Source organism: Hesperophylax consimilis, chromosome 10 (genome assembly GCF_061612785.1).
Source record: "Hesperophylax consimilis isolate HC1 chromosome 10, BYU_Hcon_1.0, whole genome shotgun sequence".
In the NCBI taxonomy this organism is placed as follows: Eukaryota; Metazoa; Arthropoda; class Insecta; order Trichoptera; family Limnephilidae; genus Hesperophylax; species Hesperophylax consimilis.
The window spans coordinates 17,351,942-17,375,849 of NC_142845.1; the positions used below are offsets into that span (position 1 = coordinate 17,351,942).

The window sequence follows — 23,908 nt, forward strand, 5'->3', positions numbered from 1 at the left end:
TGTATACATATAATATGAAATTATCTCGATAGAAAAATGTCGCTAAGTATGCTCCGCGACACTTATAAAAACACACATCTAGTTCTGTCATTTAACATGTTGTTATAGGTATACAAAAATTCTCAGTGTTTCTTTAAATGCAACTTTAGAAATTTATAGAGATATTTTGGCTCTCTTTTAAACATTTCCGCCTACACCTATAATAATAGTTTTCTCCCTCTGATATTCGTATTTACATATTTCCTCCCTTTCAAACCAACTTATTATTTTTGAATGCGTAGATATGATTATTGATGAAAGGTAGATTTGATTATTAATTACTGTCTTCCCACTCAAAGCTAACCCCTCCACAGAGAGAGTTTACAAAATACCATTAGCGGAATGCCTAATGAATTTTGGGCAGAATACTAAAATGTCATACCATTTAGTGGTAGATTGAACATTCGGCATAGCGTGCCAGAAGTAACAGGAAACAAGATTTACACGAAAATACTGTGACATTAATAATAAAGCTCAGCATTATGCTGTCTAATGTTTCACATTAGTACTTGTCCATCTCCACCCTTATTGCTTTTAATTTAAATTGTGCCCATAATCTATTCTTATTTACCAAACAATGACTATAATATTACCATCCTAAGTCAGGGGTCGGCGGACCGCGGCTCGCGAGCCGTTTTCACTTTTCACGCCAACACAACAATTTCTCGAACACACCGGAGCTTTTGGTGAGGTTAATTTGTTTTATCTATATATAATTTTGGCTCTACCTGTTTATGCGAACACACATTCTCTTCCATAAATATTTTTTTTTAAGTTACGAAGCAAATTATCCGTCAATAATTATTTACAAACATGCCTAAAATTTAAAACTTAGTTAGTTACTTCACTGACTCAGCAATGCTTTATTAAGCGATACAAAGTAACCGTTTGAACTACAAACTAGTAAACCTTACAAAGCCCAAAAAGTGTTTTGTTACATACGTGCAAACATCTTCTTCCCTTGACCTCTTCGGGGTGAGGGCCCATCGCTTCGATGAGGTCCCTTTCCTGCGGTACTGCATTAACCAACGTCATCAATCAGCAATCTTCTGGTATTCTTAATACATTACCAAGCCACCTCAATTAGGAGATATTATATTTAGTTTTTCTTGTTTTATAAGTAGTGCACTGAGCTACTGAAGCCTGTAACTCCCTGCCATTGTATTGTGAAATGGAGTTTTAAATGTCATTCCCGTCTTGAGTACGGAATTCTAGTATGGGGATCTGCTACAGCAAATAATATTAACCACTTAGATATTGCCCAGAAGAGCATTATAAAAACCATACTAAAATTACCCTTCAGAACCCTCTCAAAAGATATTTTTAAGTGTTTTGACATTCTAAATTTAAAACAAATATATGCCAAGAATATTTTAATACATCATTTTAAAAACAGAAAATCTCCTAATGAAACTCGTGAATACGAGATGTTCCAAAATTCAAGACAAGTTTTGGCCAAAGAAACCACATATATCTGGCAACCAAACTTTACAACATCCTTCCTCCATTTTGAAAAAGATGAAAAAGATAAATAAGCTTAAGGAAAAAATCAAAACATGGGTGAAAGAAATTAATGCAGACATACTAGAAAATGTATTAAAAATATCATAGAAACTAAATAACAGAAAATCAAAGAAATCTACCAGTCCGCCTCAGCACAGGACTACCTAGTGAGGAGGACTAAGAACAAACAGATGAAATATTATAGATTATCATATATTGTAACTCTCATCAAACCTGTAATTAAATAAACACTAATAAAAAATAAAAATAAACATCTCGATTTTATCTCTTTTGTGAAAATTTAAATTGTAGCCTATGAAAATTTTGAGATTCTGTTTACTTGATATTTGGGTATTCATTATAATAATAATATTTGAATTACTTCTATAGCGCCATTTTCATGGGGAAATCACCTCAAGGGCGCTTAACAACTTGATTTATTACTAATGAATTAGAACTTATTATTAACGACTGAAAAGTATAATCACTAGTGACTTGCAACCAATATTTATAACTAACTTACTTAAATTTTAGACTTTAAGCCAATTGTTGAGACTTTGGAATTATTATTCTTCTCAACAGAAAGTCTGTCCACCCCTGTCCTGAGTAACAGTAATGCCAGAGAGGTCCCCCAGGCCGAGGGAGGGTGTATTAGGTTACTCAGGAGTCCACGTGTTAAATAAAAAGCGCTTATCATGGGTGGCAATCAGTCATTTAATTTTACCCCGAATTTTAGTTGCTGGGGGAACTCTGATTGATACTAAATCATACAAAACGTGTTGCGATATCATCACTCGGCGAATGCTCTAATTTAATGGTGATAAGTGCATTCTTTTTGAATTGTAATTTGATTTGATGAGTTCTTACCCGGCTTAGACCGCGTTTCAACAAATTTTTTAAGCGGCCGCTACACTACTCGTTTCGACGCTTCGACGAAGTTCTCGACGAAGTTAGCCGAAGTTCGAAGTGCGTGCCCACACACTCGTGCAACTTCGCGAGTAACTCAGTCCAACCAGTCAGTGATTGGTTTATTTATGCCGTGACGCTTCGAGTCCTTTGACTCGGGCGCATTTACCGACAACAATCGGAAGTCGGGCGAAGCGAAGCGAAGTTGCCCGAAGCGAAGCGAAGTTCGTGCCCACACTATCGTATTCGGTCAACTTCGATCAACTTCGCGAGTAGTGTAGCTGGGCTATTAAAATCATTTTTGAACAGTTTTAAAACCATTAAAACTTTTTTGTTCTCTGTGTGCACTAAAGCGTATAAACTGTAAAAATTGAAATAGCCCACAAGAGCTTCAATAAATAAATAAAACGTGAATTTACCATTGATAAGCTCCGTAGCTCGTGATTGAAATGACGTTTACAGCTGAAATAGTGTTTACCCATAATTTCCAGATTGTAAAATCTGTTACAAATTTCATGTCGTCAGAGTTCACTGTAAGAGATCAATAGTTTTCCACTTATAAATTTTAAATAATATACATTTTGTATATTCCCCCTGTACATACGTGATAATATACATACGTTGATTTTTTTCATTTTGACAAAATTTTGTGTACCTAATACATTCCCTAAATATTTATGATAAATTTCGTTACATTTTGTTCTTATCTTCACGCAAATTGAATAACGGTTTTTTTCCTTATTTTAAGTCTGTTTTCTAATAGCGGTCGTGTGGGCATCACAGATCACGCCACACATGTTTTAGTAATGTTTTTTTATATATAAAATGATCGTTTCATTTTAATAAAAATATAATGTCAAACCACGACGCAATAACTTTATTCAAACAAGTAGTTTGTAATCATTAGATTTGTTATTATTATTATATCAACAAACATACACCGCATGATTCATGGTTTACAGAGAAACAAATTTATGGAATACATTCATGCTTCAAAATAAGTTTTATCACATCAAAAAATATTATGCCCTTCACACAAATTGAGCGCATTTTGTCCGAGGGGCATCAAGGGGATGACGGACCAGACAACTAAATTAATTTGACCCTTGGATATTTACAATACTCGTACCTAGAAATGGAGATTTACCATACAATGTTTATACTTCGCGATCCCCCGTAATATTAACCCTCTGAATGCCGAGCTTATTTGCTGATAACGCTTAAAACGCCGCTGTGGCGTATATTTTTTAAGATTTTTTTTTGGATGGGCGGTGGCCGGCCACAGAGAATTTTGAATGTATGGACAGATAACGAGCTAAAATCTATTTTTGTACTGTTTTGTAAGTGAAACTTATAATTTTGATATCAAAATACCAAAGTAAAATTGTACCTATTAACTCCCACATATGGATTGTAAGTTCCTCTGGTCGTAGAATGAGTTTTTTAACTCATTGGGATTTTTTTTTTTTTTTTATTTTTTATAGTGAATACCTCACAAGAGTCCCAACTGCTCCCGTCTGGAGCCAGTGAGACTATGGCATCCCCAATTGGGGGATGTTGTGAGGCTGAAGGTAAGTGGGGAAGGGAAATATGAAGGTGGGGAAGTACCTGGCTATTCAGATCTAGTCACTAAACACGGCTAAAGCCATTTGGAGCAACGTTTCAATTCTGAATGGTGGTCTTACACCAGGGCGATACTGGTAGTATCTTCCACTCTGGAACGTGCCGCAAATATACTGTATATTATTTTAATTTTAATTAATTAATTGTGAAATAACACAAATCAATCAAATAAAATTTATTTGCGCACGCCGAGTTCGAACCCGCGACCTTCGGAATGGCAGTCCAATGCGTTACCACTGGACTATGCCGGCCGGATTGCTCTAGCAAGAAATAAAAAATAATATAATGGAGAAATACAGGTCATCCATAGACATATGAATATTAGTAGACCTGCCCTAAGTGATTAAAAGCGTATTATCCCCACTCCCCATACCGGTTCTATTGGAGCCGGCTGTGCTCGCGTATGGCCTCAAGTGAAATTTGAAAACGTGACGTCATCATTCTTGTGCGAACTATGGTCGAGGCATCATCGGTTCATTTTACGAAATAACACGGCAAAATGTTGACTTGTACTATGAAAACTTGTAAAAATAGATGTGAAAAAGAGAATAAACCCAATTTTCGTATTACATTCCATATATAAGCATTATTTTTACTTTATTTTAAGCATATTCACATCGTATAATATGAATCAGTTGTTACTATCACATCGAGAAACGTCTGGACGCGAAACACAAAGCTGGTTGGTTGCTGGGAAGTAAATTATGAACATTTATAAAAGTGTCTTAACTAAATAATTAAACGAAATATTCGACTCTGAAAATAGAACCGAATTTTTTTGCCGAATTTGGACTTCGCAAATTTGTTCATAACGTGGCGAGTAATTTGCGCTCCCATGTAAAAATGTCTATTCATTCAAAAGCAGATTTTACTTTTAAGAAGGAAATGGTGATATTATAATGCGAGATGCCTATTTACTGTCAGATTGATTTATTGACGAATCACAGTCAGCTTCACTCCCTTCGTTCTTCAACAGTTGATTTTACCCCTCGCCATTATCTTCTCGTCTATTAATTCCTATGTCTGTGGGGTCATCCTTGAGGTGATGTCTCACAAAACGGCGCTGTACAAATTAGACAAACAATTTTGCAGTGATTTAAAGTAATTGAATTAAGGGTATAGTTTATTGTTGAGCATTCAATCTAAAACAAACAGTAAAATATTTTTACTCTCAAATTCGTTTTAAAGTCCTTTCTATATTAGTGACGATGAATCCTAATATTCCGAGGTTGAAGACGTTTTTTCAGATGCTCAAAAGCACGAAAACGAAACTCTATCAAATAAATGAATGTTTATTACGAAAATTACGTAGTTGTTAAGCTACCATTACACTCCTCATCTGTATATTCAAACACGACTAATGGATAAAAAAAACCTTTCTTAAAAAACGCTTATTCTATCGTTATTTCTAGTAGACAACGTTTTCGTATCCTGTAATAGGATTTAAACCAATTACAATTCCCGTTGTTTAAGACTCAATAGCATGTTTCATCTCAATAGCATGTTTCATCTCAATACATTTAAAAATAATATCGCATATTTTAACCCTCTAACCCAAATGTGTCGACTGTCCAATAAGATAGAGTGTGCCGAAGTAGAAATTTTCGTCGATATTTTTTACGGATTCAGAAAAAAATACTAAAAAATATGTTTCGCTAATTATATTATGTTTTACTTGTGTCTCTTGCAACTCTATTTGTATTTTCTGTCTCTTGTCTTTTATTATACTATTTGTCATTTGAATTAGCTTTTATATAATTCGGTATTTTTATTTGGTTTGTTTTTTGATCTTTATTTAGATGAATGCAAATTAATTTATCCTGTGTCTGAATAGATTGTTGTAATTGTATATACCTATGTGTGTATTTAATGTGTTTTTATAAATGGATTGTTCTAACGTAACATGTTTAATCCATACATTCCTACTTTTCAATGCTCCAACGACGATCGTTGTTGGCAGTTCTATTCCAAGAACAACGACGATTAATCGTTGCTCGTCATCCAGAGGGTTAATCTACCCTTGATTAAAGAGCTCTGCAGGGAGTCTTTCCCTCCAAGGTGGGGCTGGTCGTGCCACGTTTCTACCCCCATTATTGGGTAGATGTTATAAAAGTGAGGGGTCACCCACGCACGTTTTATCAATAAATTATGTCACGTCACGTGATCAAGTTGTCACAGTCAGATGTTTCCGATGAACCGTAAAAATGTTTCTTTTTCCCTGAAGTGTTGAGTTGAATGATATCAATCGGTTTATTTAATGTTCTCTTTCTATTGGGTCGTTAATTTCATAACGTGTTTTTTATGATGTCATTTTTATTTATCATTTTACGATTAATATTAAAACTCTCTTTATTAAGTGGATTCGGGTAGGTTAGGTTTTCGGAAAGTTCCCTTTATCAACTGGGGTTAGCCTATACTAAAATTTATTAAAACTAAAATATTAATGTCAGTTTAATTCTATTTTAATAGATCTTTTCTTGATCCCGTTGTAACATATAAGCATTTTCCACATGGTGTGAATTTGATAGGGTAAAATGAACCTCTTTTTATTTTAGCCTTGAAAGTGACATATTGGAGCACAACCGCAAAAACGTGATGCTGTGAAAATATATGTTCATGTTGAAATATATGTACAGACCATCGATTATAAGAACAATAGATTCCACCTCTGATACTTAAACATAACACGAGAGAGTAAGAGAGTAACCACCAAGAGAAACTTCATAACTCAACTTCCCATAGAATTCGGCCGCCTCTCTTTGAAGGCCTAGATAATATAATTTTTAACATTTATTAATACGCTGTCCTCAAACTATCTATATATTTTGTATTCAGATTTCAAGTCTGTGATAGGTACCCTCTAAAATATTTGGAATTGGGTTATGTTTATGATTGAAAAAAAAACGAACTTGCTTAGCATGGTTAGGAGACTAAGTAGCTCCACTTTAGACCAACAAAAGGTAGAACGCAATGCACAATTACTCAGTACATATTTTCCTGCGCTTTTTCATAAATGTGCACGTGAACAAAATTGAAATTGGTTTAGAGATCAATTTTCATGACGATATGTCTATTCTTTATTTGGTCGATGCTACAGACAATCCGAGTTCATAGGTCTCTTAACCTTAGAGTATTGAGGTCTTGACTGAGGGAAACATCGGAAGGCTCGGCCATTTCACCGTTCTTCAGCATCTATATTTTCCGAAACCTTTTGACACGTTCCCTTCAGTAGGTATAAATAAAATCGTATTTTCCGTAGGCACGCTTTAGAGAAAGAAGTTTTAGATAAAGTAGGTGAATTGATATTGTAAGGACATGATCAGGAAGAGAAAGCGTGTATTTTGCGTCTTTTTTTCATGGAAAACCAGTGTTATACAGGGTTTTCCAATAAGAGGTGTTATTTTGATATTCAATCGTAAAAGATCAATGATTTCGTTGCTTGTGTGGCACGTAGCGCCGTCTTGTTGAAAGTAAACGTTGTCCAGATCAATACCATCCAATTCCGGTCATAAAAATTCATTAATCATCTCTCGATAGCGCAATCCATTCACCGTAACTGTTGCTCCAGCCTCATTTTCGAAAAAATAAGGTCCAATGACTCCGCCGGACCATAAACCGCACTAAACAGTCACACGTTGAGGATAGAGAGGCTTTTCAACAATAACTCTTGGGTTTTCCGCGCCCCAGATGCGACAATTTTGCTTGTTGACGAAGCCACCAAGGTGGAAATGGGCCTCATCACTCAAGATGATTTGCATTTGATTCACTCAAGTGAATTTTAATAATTTCAATGCGTTGTTGAAGCGTTTATCGTTCCATTTTTATTAATGGCGTAGTTTCTACTTGTCAAATGTAATAACACCTCTTATTGGAAAACCCTGTAGTTACGTGTTTAAACGAGGAAATAAACCGTCAGACAATTTGCATTCAATATTGCATGAAAATAAAATAAAATGAATGTTATGCTTTGTGAGTCAATCGCACTAGGTAATCAAATTGTTAATTAAATAAACATCGATATCAAATATTAACATTTCACGTCATTTACTTAATGTCAGGTGATATTATTTATTTCGATGGTTCGTCATCAGTACTCATCCCATCACGATTGCGACATCACCATGATGTTATGTTATGGACACATCATCTTTGTTTGTGGACTACATAACACGCAGCTTGTACAAATTATACAATATGTATTATTAATTGATCGTGATTTTTTTAAGGTCAAGTGAGGGGCAATAAAGTTACCCGTCTTAAATGGGTCAAATTATGTCGCACTCGCTTCTGATTCGTGTCTCTTCGAGACGCGGGTGTCAATGTCTAGTCTAGATTATATTGTGCGTAATAATTACAGTAATAATCGAGAGTTTACCTACGTTATTATTCCAACTGGTTTGAGCGGCTATGGAGGTTCTTCGATAGTTCATATTGATTATAGCCTCCTTGTATGTTACTAGGTTAGTATACTTTTCGTCCAGTTTTTATTTTATTTTTTGTTAATACCGCAATCGAATCCCAATGCCCCGAACCTGTGAGTTTATGACATGCCAAATTTAGGTATGTTGTTAGGCTGAAGGAAGTGGGGATAGGGAAGGGGGAGGTTGGCACGGCTAAAGCCATTTTAATATCAAACATACATTGATCGTATTGAAAATATCCACCAAATTTATTAAACACCTCACAGTTTGACCCTACCGCTTTATACATACATATAAACGCAGAAAAATTTCTGATGCCCTATTCTTATACAAAATCGTGAACAGTATTGTGGATTTATCATATCTGCTAGAAAATATTGCATTTCGTTGCCCTGAACACAACACCAGATCGAACAACTTATTTAGAACACCACACTGTAAAACCAAATACCTATACACAAAACTCTAATAGGACGTATCTGTAAAACTCAAAATGCCTCACGAGATGTAGAAATTTTCATCTGTAACTTGAAAACATCTAAAAAAACATTACTTAATTTAATTAACTTAATTAAACTGATAACTCAAATTTTTATTTTTTGTGAAATAATTCTACCATCTTAGTTTATTTTATTTTTAGTATAATCATGCGAAAACTGTATTACTACTAACTGTCTTTACTTGTTTTATAACATTTTGTAATTCCTTATTATTTATATTTCTTTGTCATTTATAAATGTATTGTGTAGTTGCAAATATTGAATCAACGACTAGACTTAATGGAACATTATTGGTCTAGAACAGGGGTCTCCAAACTTTTCAGCCGGAGGGCCACATTGACTACTCCAGTGAGTTCGGAGGGCCAAAACTGTTTTAATTTCTAGACACCTATATTTTCGTCCACGGGGGGGGGGGGAGTAAAAGTAAAAAGTGGAGAATAAAATTTCCAGGGATCATATTTCTTCATAAATCATTTCACTCCAATCTCACTCCAATCCCCCAGATATGACGTGAAATCCGTTAAGTTGGCAACACTGCGCTTACGCTAGTGTTCAATTACTAAATTGTGTTGTATTGTATTGTCACAACTGCGACGCTTGCGATATCTCGTGGTTACACGCGGAAATAAGTAGTGGTAGTACCCTATATCCATCGCCAGCCATTCCATTTCTCATTAGTGTGTAAAATTCTTCATATTCTTTATTATTTTTTTCTTAACACATTTTAATAATAGAAGCTTGCTTAAACATGTCATCGACATTTGGTACTGGAAATAATTTAAATAGTGATTCTATTGAGAAGGTAGATTTTTTTAAGGATTACTTTAATTATGGTTCTTTGTGAAACTTTTACTGAGTTTAGATTGTTTTTGTAAGAACCTCCCCAACCTAGATCACCGGGATCGACCGTAGATAAGCAAGGAGTGAACAAGCGTATTCTGCGTATTATACTTATCACTAAGCTTTGCCTAGCATGTAAATAAAACCAAGATACTATCATTCTGAGTTTTTTATCCACCTTATCACAATCACAATTAAAACAATAAGACCAGGGGGCGATTTTGCCACGTATCGTTTCGCGCGTATATTGCATCAATTCAATCGTCACAATTTTGCCGCTCCATTTCCCTTGATACGTGTACTCGCTCTGCAGTTCCCGCGTAAACTGGACGTAGGTCTGGCGAACTACACACGATTTGCGCCCGTATTTTTCGCGCGATACTTGTGGACGCAATGTATTGGTGCCCAGTACCTCGCCAATGAGCATATATTATATTCGCACGAAAAAATTCGCGGTGAATTCGCCCCTTCTGAGTAATTTGCTGTCATTGAGCCATTAGTTGTCGCGGGCCTGATTGATGAAAATGGTCATAAGATGTCGCGGGCCGGATGGATGACACTGGCGGGCCGGACACAGCCCGCGGGCCGTAGTTTGGAGACCCCTGGTCTAGAACATATAAATAATTGCTATTTATGCCAAATATATAAACGCGTGTTTGTTTCCTAAATAAAATAAAATAAATAAATAAAAATAAAGCAACGTTTATATTCCGAATGGTGTTCTTCCATCAACCGCGAGTATTTATCACTATAAATGCAAATATACTATAAATATTTTTTTATTAAATTTTGCTGTTAAATATGCAATAAGCCATAATGAACTTCTTTTAGTCTCGGCGGGATACAATTCGGCTAATAAATCACTGTTTTCTTCTTTAAATTATCAGCTCTACATTTTACATACACATTATTGTACTGTTATTAATTATTATTAGCGGTACTCTCTCTCAATGCAGCAGCTGGTCCAGTTTCTTCACCACCTAGGATTCTTGCTGCTGAGTCTCCAACTTCTATCTTCGTCGAACGTCTCAGCGGTGCTGCCAAGGTCTGTTATCTATGTGAGGATATTGTGTCAGCGCTTTATTAGCAGCAGACACATACCTGGATGGATGACGAACCTCGTGTTGGCACTGTTGGTGGACTCTCTCTCTGCAGCAGCTGGTCCAGTTTCTTCACCACCTAGGATTCTTGCTGCAGAGTCTCCATCTTCTATCTTCATGTCCCCTGTTCTTGTTCTTCATTTTACTTAACTTAACTTCACTTTATTTTGGTAATATTTATATTTTTTGTAATACCTGTATCAACTGTAAAGCGCCCCTGAGGTGATAACTCACAAAAGTAGCGCTATAAAAAATGTCCCATATTATTATTATTATTAATCAACATATCGTATCTACATTTGATAAATTAATACACTTTGCCCCTTTCAAAAAACACGCATGACTCTTCGTTGGACAGATGGTCAGTTGAATTGACGCGATTCCCTCCAATTGGCCAGAGCAAGCCTCTGATTTGAAAATCCAATAACATGGGCTTTAATATTGGGTCAGCGGAGTCGTGTAACGGAGATTGTTTCTCCCTTGCTTAGCAGCTCTAGGAGCCAATGATGAAAGAATGTATTGAAAAGTATGTTTTCTCTACATTCGGAAAATGCATGCCGCAAATAAATATCCTGAAATGACGAAGAGTAATGTGCTCTCGGTGTGCAGGTTTAAATAAAACGTTTGGAATGGTGTAGGTCAAAACTTAATTAAAATACGTAGTGTATATCCTGGACCACCTATTACAAATGTACCTATTTAATGTGAATACAGCGCAAGACTTGCAACAGCTCCCAATTGTCTGGAGCCAGAGAGATTATGGCATCTCTCATTGGGGTATAATGTGAGGCTGAAGGTAGTGAGGAGGGAAAGGATAAGGGGATAGGAATGTGGGGAAGTACCTGTATATTCAGATCTGGTCGCCAAACATTACTAAATCTATTTCCAGCAACGTTTCAATTCTGGATTTTTCCTACACCAGGGTGATACTCAGAGTAAATATACTATATAGTAGTGAAATAACCAAATTAAACAAATAACATTAAATGCTCGTTTCTCACAAGCGTAATGATTGATACCTCTAATTAAGGTTTTTTTAGTACTTTCTGGAATGAGAAAGTATTGCAAAATATTTAACCATCGCCCATTTCACCGTAAAGACAAGCATTATCTAAATTTACACAACTCATAATCAAGTGTATCATGTGTACCGTGTACCATGTATCTACTATTCTATTATTCATACTATTGGTCTAACCCTAATCGCTTATTTCACTATACGCTCAATCCTTTCAAAAATGCCCATTTATATTTTACTTTATTAAATATACTATTTAATTAACATGTGACACATGATCGTGTTCTTATCTTCCATCCTTCAAACATCACGCCCGGGGGCTGTGTCATGGAGGCAGTACTCCTGTCCCGGCCCTACTTATTTTTGTTTTTTTTTTTTGTATAACCTTGTTGGTAGAAGTACTTATACTTTTTTTCTATCAAAATCAAATGCGCTTAAAATCTCAGACTAACATAATTATGTATTCGTTATTAGTAGAGGCCAGAAAATTTCGAGTTTACGGAGACGCGAATTTTTTAGCGTATAAGATTTTTTACGCGAAAACGCGATTTTTAGATTTTCACGATAATATTGCGAATTTTATATTTTCACACGATTTTCTGGAATTAAAAGAAGTAATTATACATTCTAAATATTTCGTTTTGATAAGCTTGAATAGCCTTAAGAAGGCATTTAACTACACATAAATAAATACTGATAAAATATCCATACATGTTTAGAATATATATATTTTTTTTTTTGCGTAAAAAAACATTGCTGCAAATTAAAAAAAAGTTAAATAACAACGCTTTTCCGTAAAATTCAATAAAAAACACGAAATTGTTTAAATTTGACGTTGATTTAATTTTGGCCACAAATAACACGAATTTTTCATGTCCCTAGTTATTAGGTTTAGGTATACAAATCACGTATCGATACCTGCTTTTAAGTGTACAAATCGCTTCATAAATCATTGTTCATTATCGCCATAGTACTCTCTGGTTCCTCTATGTTTCATTTCCCAATCTGGGCACATAATCCCGCCTGCCAAATGATCCGGAAACTAAATTAATTGGAAACTCAACTCTGACAATAATGGCTTCATATGTCTACTTGTCCCTACAATACGGCTTTGTTTCCTTTTCGATTTTATAGTGTGTTTATTATGTTTGTCTATTTGTTCTATTGAATAATGCACAGTGCTTTTAGTGATGTGCAAACTACTGGCTATCTATTTAGTGATCTAGATTGGTTCCTACTCTAAAATTAATCTACCTCCTTGATTGCTATCTGTGATTAGTTTTCCGGTAAATATCGTGGTTGTACTTCTAGTAATTTGGACGATATTTAGTTTCACACACCCATTTGTGCTTTTCATATTATATATTTGGAATGTTCGGTAAAGATTTTCTTTTGGCATAATCTGTTTAAGGGAAGTATCTATTTAAACAACTATCTATCACTATCTGTACCTACGTACCACGAATAAAAGCTTCACTGTAACCTCTAATAACTTAAAGCTACGAACTCTATTTCTGTTACATTATGTATTCATAAGAAAGATAGAGAGGTTATAAGCTGAGTTATAAGCAGTATACCTTTATGGCGGCTCAATTTGTTATATCTTTGTGCCAGTTTTCATGTGACCAGATTTGTTCTTACATTCACTTTTGCCTGATTGTCCCTCTTCGCATTCATCGTAATACCTGGTCCTTGCTATTCATCTTGAATAAAATATCTGAATACGACGATAAATGATCGATGCAGATTATTGGTACAAACTTAGATTGAACCCAATAATTGATTTGACCTCTAGTATCACCGACGCGACTTTTCAAAATACCCCCAGTTAACCTCCGAGTCTGTTTCGCGTCTACTTTTCGCCTACATATATAATATGAAAGTTTATTCTGGTGATAATATAAGAATACATTCATTTTATCATAACATGTACTTTCACATCCTCAAAATCAGGGCCGGATTTAGGTCTCTAGAGGGTCTAATTGTCTAATGTATCTAATTCAAATTGTAACACTTAATGAATCATAAAAAAAATCTGTAGGTACGTTTACAAAACTTACAGTTAGATAAATTTTACTTCGAGTTTAGTATAAGGATTAATGTAACATACTTAATATTAATATCGATTTTAGTGTACCCTAGATTAATAAACTAGTCTGTGAAGAGTAGACATCGGGTCCAAAAGTGTATTTCTAAATTTCTCTCCGATCAAAACCAAAACATCGTCTGAAATCGTAAGATTTGTAAGTAGGAACTTCAATTCTTACCTACCTAATAATAAGCTATATAATATTTTATGTGAAAAAAATATTATTTCAAAAAAATAATGTATATTTTTTCCAAAGAAACGTCACTACCTCCATGAAAATTCTTTTTTTAATCTTACTTCAGGCAGGTGAGTGCCATAATCTTGAAAAAATTGCGAATAAGAAAGTCCAAAACAAACATGACGATTTCACATTGAAAAGCATCAATCGGCCACATTTCTTTTTCAGCAATATCAACTAACTAACCATCCGCCACACAAATCTGTCTCAGCACGAAGGCCTTGCTTCATTCACATTCATATATCACCTCGTACCTATCCTCTTGTGTTACTCTGACTCTTGACATGACCCGACTCAAGTATTACTTGAAACATTTATCTACTAATTAATTAATCCAAGGAGATGCGTTATAAACGCGCTACTTTTATTGTGGGGGAATAACGTTTAACACATGTGTACACTACTTTATTGACATTATTTATCTAAGTATAATTTTCACGCCGTTTAGTTTTGCCACACTCCTTGCCTCATTCACTTTCATACATCGTTTCATATAATCTATTATTTTGACTCTTGATATAGCCCGACTTAAGTATGTGATTCTCCTGATAGTGCCGTGTCTTCCTCGGGCGTCCCCGACTTCTGCTACCATTCACATTTGCATTATATTACTTAAAGCAGTCAAATTTGTTAGAGAAATTTTAAAATATAGCACATGCAAAACAATAATAATTGCTAAGATTAGTATTTATGTATGAGGTATGTTACTATAGCCTTTTTGTGACTAAATTCCATACCATTCAACACATTTACTATTGCTGAGAAAGTATTGCCTTCTGCGTGCAATCTAGGCACAAGCGAGTATCTAAATGACTCAGTCCTGACCTGATATTGTTGTTGCAATTAAAAATAATTTTTGATCGAGTATTTCTTAGTTAGTATATGGAACGTAATTAGGCTAAGTAAATAATTTAAAAAATAAATGGTCTAGCCAGTATTCAGACCTGCTCAAAATCCTCACACATTTTACTCAGGATTCATGAATAAAGCAAGACAGGACTCTGTGTTCTTCTCCTTTGAGTCTGTCTCAGATGAATGGAGTTAGAAACCACTATTATTTGTCTTGCAGTACGTTCATACGCCTGTCCATTCATGTTATTCCCTTTATTTATTATGATCATTATCTTTGGAAACCACTTTACCACAAGTCTGATGTAAAGGTACCTTGCTCAATCATATCTGATGAATACAGCAATGATTGCGTATAACAGTTACCAGTCAGTTAAGTTATTATACCCAATCATAATTCCCTTTTCGAAGGCTTACATAAATCTTAAGGTTGTATGTGATTGTTGTTTATGTACATACATTGGATTTTTACTAGTTTTTTAAACTGTTTATTCGTTGTAAAATTTCATTGTAATGTAACGATTGTGATGTCTTCAGACTGGGAGCAATGACTAGATCTGCAAAGTCGGGTTCTCCCAACCCTCCTCTTTCTATTTCCTGTCTCTTCTTCCCTTTGTTCTCCTCACAACTTTCTCCATAATCAAGAATGGCAAATTCCAACTGTTCCGACAATTAGAAGTTTTGATTGTTCTTTACTTAAAATATCATAAATTCGTTACCCATTGCAAAATTATTATCTAATTAATCCTGTTTATTAATAGTATTACCTTCTTTACTATGAAAATCGACGTTCAACTTCACACTTCATCTACCTTTTTTGTACCCAGTAAAAAAATTAACAATTCGTCTTAGGCTTTCGAGAGTCAAAGCATAGCTTTCTGTAATGGCTTTATAATGTTGTGCTATAAATATCCGCAATTCGCATCCTCTCCGAGCCCATTACTTTAATATTACTTCATAAATAATTTTCCCCTGTTTGCTTTAGGAAGATGTACCATAACCACGGGTTAGATCATCATTAAGCACTTTTCTACAAAAGGGGTTCGTTGGAAATCGACTACTCGAAGGATTACATCAAGACTTAATTCTCAATATCGACTACTAAATAATAATAACAAATCTTTACTTAATGCTCAATTCGAGCATAATATGATGGATTTAAAAATATTGCTTTTACAAAAGGAACTTAATACGTCAATAATGTGATGAATTAGTTGATTGCTACCTCAGCGAACGCACGTTATTAGTGGGTATTATTTATGGGGGAGGGTGCATTGAAACAATGTGCTTGCTGTGAGGTGGCTCACTCGCTATCACGAAGGTGCCCCTCCACTTAGCTCGTGAGAACGTTGTAGAAATAATAAGATAATGCGGAGAGTGATTGACTTGTTTGACCGAGAGTGGTCGTAAAACAGAGTGGCAGCGTCTGTACGAGGTTGCTTGATTACACCTACATATTAATTCGAGACACCCAAGTGCTGGTTATTCCATTTGAGTTGCTTGAAAAGTTCATTATCATTATTCTCCTTTCAAACATCAATGTGCATACCAGATTATTAGGTCCTAATAATAGCCTTTGTAGCATTGACCCATCGAATGGTCTGATTGGTGTAATGTGCTGATTTAATGTTGTCAAGTAACATAACTGCAGCCTGGAATAACTCAGTGGAACTAAACTCACATCAGTCTCGCAGGTTTCGATGCTGCTTGGTGCAGCGTCTTCCTCCTAATTCTACTACCACTTTCATAAATATACCTATATATAGGATTATTTCGTTGGTCCAGTCCTTGGTGCTGAAATCCTTGGAGAGTTCTGGAAACGCTTCCGCTTCTGACAGTCCCCCGCTGCTTCTTAAGATGTTCGTCTCCACGTCGTTCAGTCACCTAAATTTAAGAAAAAATAGCCTCTTTCGGTTATCTTCGGTCCAATGTAGCCATCCCACTTTTATGAATCCTGTTATAATTCAAAGATTCTTGGAACTTTCTTTATAAAATATCCAATATTCTACTACAAGAATCTGATGTCAAAACGAATTTGTTTTCTTTTAAGTGTTCAAAGAGATTTGCTGACAAATTGGCCTTCCATCGAAGTCGATATATATAGTCCCAGAGAGAGATATATATCTTACGTGACGTCATCGTTCTAAGTATCTTCTCTCTTTTTCATTTATAGACGAGGAGAGGGCGATTATGTAAGACGTCCGTACGACCTCTCTCTCTGACTACTTTAAATTCCTACGTCGCCAATTCCTAAATTTATCTACTCGGAATGGTTACTTTTAGATCCCTCAGTTACTCGATTTACAAAAATAAATGTGTTCCCGGATTTAGAAATGACTCAAAAATTGGCCAGTCACTAAAAATTTGTGTTAAAACTCTTTCCTCCAAATCAAAACATCAACATCCTCTTTACGATGATTGGATTAGCAACGTTTATTCTATTTAAACTGTAAACAATATTTATTTTTTTCACATTGGTGCGCTTTGTGTTTGTAGCACATGTTTTATATTATCGTTAGCAGTTTTTACCTTGTGAACATTTCAATCAATTGAACGTAGTTAAACTAATTATTTCACTAACTCCTGAGTAATTCACAGATAAAGTTCAGGAGCTAGACAGTCTTTCTTGTTTGGATTAATTCCTGCAATTCCGTACTAATTGCACCCGAGGCTACCCCCCTACAAATCTCCGAAACTTAGCCTTTAATCTTGCAAGATCTCCCTGATCTACTTCCTAATCCTTGTCTATGATTATTCTATGTTGTTTTAGCGAATTGCTAAAGATTTGATCCCCTTCGAAACAAATACATTGTATTTATAGCCGGTATAATATGTAGGTACGTACTTAGTACAATCACACAACTTTCCCTATGTATTTTTTATAAATACTATGGGGGGAACTTACACTAATTATTTTTTGTTGTTGACGTTAGTATAAAGCACATAAATTATTTTTTTAATCTCATGCCAAATAAGATTACAAAACGTTTTTCACGTTTCTCGTTACAAACGCTCTGCCAGGTTTCACTATCTCGAAAATATTTCAAACTTGTTTCAACTACGAAAAGCTTCCATCTACGTAAGTTCCGTCTACGTAAATTGCGGAAGTTCCGGAAAAGATAGGTAGAATGAATGTGGGGGCTTATCAAAGATCAAAGCTACGAAGTAATATATCGTCCGCCGACCTGCAGAATGAAAAGGGATGAGTTGTTTTTGTCTGCTTCATATTTTGGGTGTGTTTTAAGCCAGCCTTTACGTGTGTTATTTTTCAATTATTTGTCTCGTTATAACACATAATGTGAAAACGCGAAGATTTAATGAAACGAAGCTCTGGTGCTCTCAAATTTCTTGGCTCCAGTGAAATAATAATATACTCGTACTTTCATACAAAAACAGTTAAAAAAAACTCTTCAACGGTCGTGAAATTTTCATAGCTTTTTGTGTGGTGATTCTAGACCAACAAAACTATTTGATTTTTTTTATTATGCTCATCGGTAACCACAACGCATCGCATTATTCCATATTTTTAAATAAAAATCATCCATTTTAAGGCACACCGCTGATAAGTCCGTTGTAACCTCTCCCTCTTTCTCGTGAATGACACATGTAAATGTTATAACTGTTACAACGGAGCTGTCAGAGTCAGGACCGTGGTAAAGTTTGTACCTAATATTAGGTATAATTAACCAGAATTTAACTGATTTTAAGCATAGTGGTATTTTTGAAGCTTATATTAACATTTATTTTGTTTTGTTGTGCAGGGCCCGTCTCGGGGGAGGCGGTATGGCCGGCATGAGCTCCACGCTGGTCGAGACCGTCTCCATCAACTATGAGGACTTCAACGAGAGCTTCCTCACCTGCGGAACCTGCCTCTGTAAGTCCCCATTTCCTTCTTTCTGTTTTTAATTTCCAGCCCTTAATTCCGTGGGTTCACAGTTCACCGTATTGCTAAATGTTGCGCAACAAAATTAAATAAAACATTTTTTTAAATCATACGCAATAGTTCTCTCTCCTGTGTTTTTAAAAGACTGATCTCCATCGTTACTTAATTGTACACATATATTTTGTAATCATTTTAGAAAGCAGTTTGTAAAGCACTGATAGGAACATAGTTTTTCATGTTGCTTTTGTCTTATTTGTTTAATATTTTCTTCAGTTTTGTTAGTATTTAGGTATCTGGGTCTTATTTTATCATTTCAATAGGGATTTTCTTCCACAGTTGCTTCTTTCTTCTTCATTTCTTTAAGGGCGTACCTTATTTATTATTTATCGTTATTTATCTGGAAGATCCTCTGAGTTGACGTTCATTACTCTGTTTTTCAACCTGCTGTTGTGAGTATAAATCACTGTGTGCCGGTTTGCTTCGGAAATTCATGTTTTTGTTTGCTACTTATTTTTCATAACGCTTTTGAAAATCTTTGATTCAAGTTCTTTAGAATTTTTTTCTGTCTTACTAAATTCCTTCTATATTTTTGTTTATCTTTTATCTGATGGGTGTTATTATTCCTGTCATGTTTTAATGTGGTTAGAGATCTTTTCGCTGCATAAATCACACATTACTTATCTTCTAATTTGGGTGTTGTGTGTGAGGGAACAGAGAATAGACGTTGATTTATCTCTGTACCGCGATCTTTTCTTTGAATATTTGATCCAATGAGGTATTGTTATGTATTGTGTGTCCTAGGGTATTTATTTTACCACAATTTGTGAGTATAAATCAGATTTTCCATCACACATTTTGTTTAGCCCAAGAAAATAAAGCTTTCATCAGCATTACATTTCAAAGCCCATTCATATTATTCCATCATTTTATTAATATTTAATTTACTACTTAATACGTATTAATTTGGGAGGCGGGCTTGGGTACCGCCGCCCGGGAACCATTTATCGGATAACCGAAACCTCTGCCATGGGTCACCCCAAGTGGTTCGCTACGTTTGGAGATTTAGCAGGGGTGCTTGGGTTCATCGGATGAGGTTTGTTCAGGATGCGCCTCCCCACCAGCTTCATGGCATGCCAGATCGGGAGAGGCTGGTTTGGGGAGACCCTTTGACCTCTCCCACTGGTTTCTCGATCCATCGCCTCGCGCCGCAGTGGGAGGGATATATTCATATGTCCGTCACTCCTGGACACACATATACCTAGATTTGTACCCAAACCTTTATTTATTTTATTATAAGAACTTGTTGAACATTTATACATATTTGTGATAATTCATCCGCCATGCTAGGGATGTCCCTGTGTTATGGCGGGTGATGTTTACAGATTGGATTTATAAAATAAGTTAATTATAAGTTATAAAGTTATGCAAATTAGATTAAAATATAAGTTAATTAGATTATACAATTAAATTAAATAATAAGTAAGTAATAAAACTATGCAAATTAAATTAAATTAAAAGTTATTAAATTATACAAATTTAATTGCATTACAAATATTAAAATCATGGTTTCTAAATGTATTTATAGTAATAAAAATAGTATTAAATATTAATAATAATTGATAATTAGTTGATAAAATTATAATATAATTTAATTTATGTACCAATTTTTATATACTGTGGTCTCCAAGTGAACTTATCCATTTTGATATTAGTTTTTTAAATTTATGGGGTTGGGTTTCGGTTTTTAAGTTTTCAGGGAGAAGGTTAAATATTTTGGGAGCTAGGTACATGAAATGTCTTCGAGCTGACGTGGTATGTAGTGTAGGTACGTTGTAGTGTCGGTTGGTTATTGTTCTGGTGGTGTAATTGTGGTGTACGAGGGTTTTTTTCTTATATTTGTACAAACAAAATATTTGTAACCTCACACCATTTACCTTCTCAAAACTTCCTCTCCTTCATTTCCCTTAAAAAATACCCTCCACACAGCATCCCCAAAGAAGACATAGGGAAATTATTTTCCTCAGAGCCTTCCGTGTGAGATTAATGTAATAAAAAACAAATTGATGTCGTCGCCCTTCTCTGTACTTGAATTTAACTCAACTAACTTAAGTTATTATTTGTATTAATTTAAATACTTTAATGAAAATCTTAAGATTTTGTAATTCATGCACTGAGAGAAATCGATTTTTCTCTAACGATAAATTATTTTAAATTACAGGCCTTATTAATAAAACATCAATTTAAGAATGTTGAATTTTGGCAGGGGAATAGTACTTATCATAGGGGGTATTTTCAGAGAAGTCCCCACTCCTCCCCCGCTTGCTTCCCCCTGTGCCCCCTGAAACATTGAAATTGTAAGATTCTACTGAAGCAATTATATCTCCCAAACTAAAACAAATATCAGAAAAAAATTCCACCAAAGAACTTTTCACCAATTTTTTAAACAATTCCACCAATGAAACGAAAGTTATTATCTTATACAAATTTTTTTGCTATCTGCAATAGTTTGGCCAATAATAATGGAAGTGTTGTTATTTTTTTTAATTTTTGTTTTCAAGCTTAATTTTGAATACATTGACTCAAAATCATGTTCTTTTCGTTTGTCGAAAGGTATGCGGAGCGGTGAGGAGTCTATCCTTAGATTATAGAAACAAGTAAGATGGACCATGTCGACCTTGAACCATTATTAGTATGAAACCGCCCGCACAAGGCTTGTCGTCAACATCGTTCATCCATATCTACTACAGGGTTTTCCAATAAGAGGTGTTATTTTGATATTCAATCGTAAAAGATCAATGGTTTCGTTGCTTGTGTGGCACGTAGCGCCGTCTTGTTGAAAGTAAACGTCAAACGTTGTCCAGATCAATACCATCCAATTCCGGCCATAAAAATCATTAATCATCTCTCGATATCGCAATCCATTCACCGTAACTGTTGCTCCAGCCTCATTTTCGAAAAAGTAAGGTCCAATGACTCCGCTGGACCATAAACCGCACCAAACAGTCACACGTTGAGGATAGAGAGGCTTTTCAACAATAACTCTTGGGTTTTCCGAGCCCCACATGCGACAATTTTGCTTGTTGATGAAGCCACCGAGGTGGAAATGGGCCTCATCACTCAAGATGATTTGCATTTGATTCACTCAAGTGAATTTTAATAATTTCAATGCGTTGTTGAGGCGTGTATCGTTCCATTTGTATTAATGGCGTAGTTTCTACTTGTCGAATGTCAAAAAATGACAGCTTCAAAAGTAACATCTACCGAAATAGCGGGTTATTCAAAATAACACCTCTTATTGGAAAACCCTGTATTACAAAGAGCATCTATGCACAGCGGTGCTGCGCCTCTATTTCTACCTGCACACCAAAAGCATAACTTTCATTAGCAGTCCGTGCAGTCTGGTCGTATTTCGGCGACAGTTCGCACGCTTCCATGTCATATCCCCTTTGATTCTATTATCCATAGTTACTACTTTATAATTGTTGGGAAGTAAGAGCTTCATAGATGCACGCACAGATGGCAGTGCATAGAGCTTGCGTGGAAGTCCGCAAGATGGAGCCAGTGGCCAGTAGTCGGCAGGGTCAGTGGGAAGGCTCCCAGAGAAACTTACCGTTTCAGATTCCAATTAGCCAGCTTCTAGTTAGGTCGACTATCGAGTCACCATTATAATACGCGGAGTATTTAATAAATCCCTGATTAATCTAAAAGAACCAATTATAAACTCCTTCCAAGACGAGTTGGAGAACTGTTTTTACGAACACAACAATAATCATTAAACAATTTGTATGCCTCTCGACACACTGCGGTTTACTAGTCGCCTGCAGAAAATGACACCCTATCAAATTTATCAAAGTTGCTGAAAATATTTTCAGGTGTTATCTTAAATACTTTTATTTTGCTTTATATAAATGACAATAACAATTGTTACTCACTCCTAATAAACCAACTTGTAACAAGAAAACACTTAAAAAAATGGCATTGTCTCGGACACATTGAAGAACTGGACCTCGAACATTGAGAAGGCCAATATCATTCATCTAATAGCCATACACCACCTGACCCCGTCACACGCGGGTGAACTAGAATATTGTCCATCCATTATTGACCTCAAATTGCTCAGACGAAAGACGCTATGCTAAAATGTATACACATAATGCACAAACAATGGACATTCTAGATGTATTCAAGCGTACACGGAGAATATGAGTATTTATGATTTATTAAAATCCTGTGGCAGTATTCCATTTCTTAACAAACTTTCATAATATATCGGAATACGTGTACATGCAGCTGCGTTTATCATGTTATTATATATTATTTGAAATTTTATGAACACGTGTTTCCACATCGCCATAACACATTCGTGTTTTACTGATTGTTTATTAGGAAATCTGTCAATTTAATCATTAACCTTTTGAATGCTGGAACGTAAAACAGAAAAAAAATAGTGGAACCTAACGTTTTATTAGCCCAAATGATGCTGATTTTGTTTTTCATTTTTCGAAGCATTAAGGTCAAAATCGCATCGCAAATTATTCTAATAAGGATCATATTATAATGCTCGCATGTTCTCCAGAAACCCATCGGCGTTCCACTATTTAAAGACCTGTAGGAATTCCTGCAGGAATTTTTAACAGGAATACGAATAATTTGAAGACATTTTTTATAAATTAGAAATGTTTTATGTCAGTGTATCATCTTTATGGGCCAATCTTAGCTCGGGTTCACCTTTGTCACAGCGTAGAATAATTTGGTCTCATTAATACCTTCATATATAGGTCTTCTTGCTTGATTTGATTTAAAAAAATACACTGCCAGCCGATAACTTCGCCGGATTGGTTACTTGTCAAAAGTTGGGAGCAATCTTCGGTTGTTTCACAAAATAATTATTTTCGTATT

At 35.3% G+C, this 23,908-nt stretch overlaps 1 protein-coding gene across 8 annotated transcripts in view; it reads left to right on the forward strand.

The window, feature by feature from the left end:
* LOC149420385 (tripartite motif-containing protein 2-like) overlaps positions 1-23,908 on the forward strand; it is a 249,795-nt gene that overhangs the window by 165,551 nt on the left and 60,336 nt on the right. For all 8 annotated transcript variants that reach the window (XM_089636677.1, XM_089636678.1, XM_089636673.1 and 5 more), the window contains one exon: positions 18,888-19,000. In XM_089636677.1, coding sequence (XP_089492803.1) covers positions 18,888-19,000 — 113 coding nt within the window. The remainder of the gene's footprint in view (positions 1-18,887; positions 19,001-23,908) is intronic.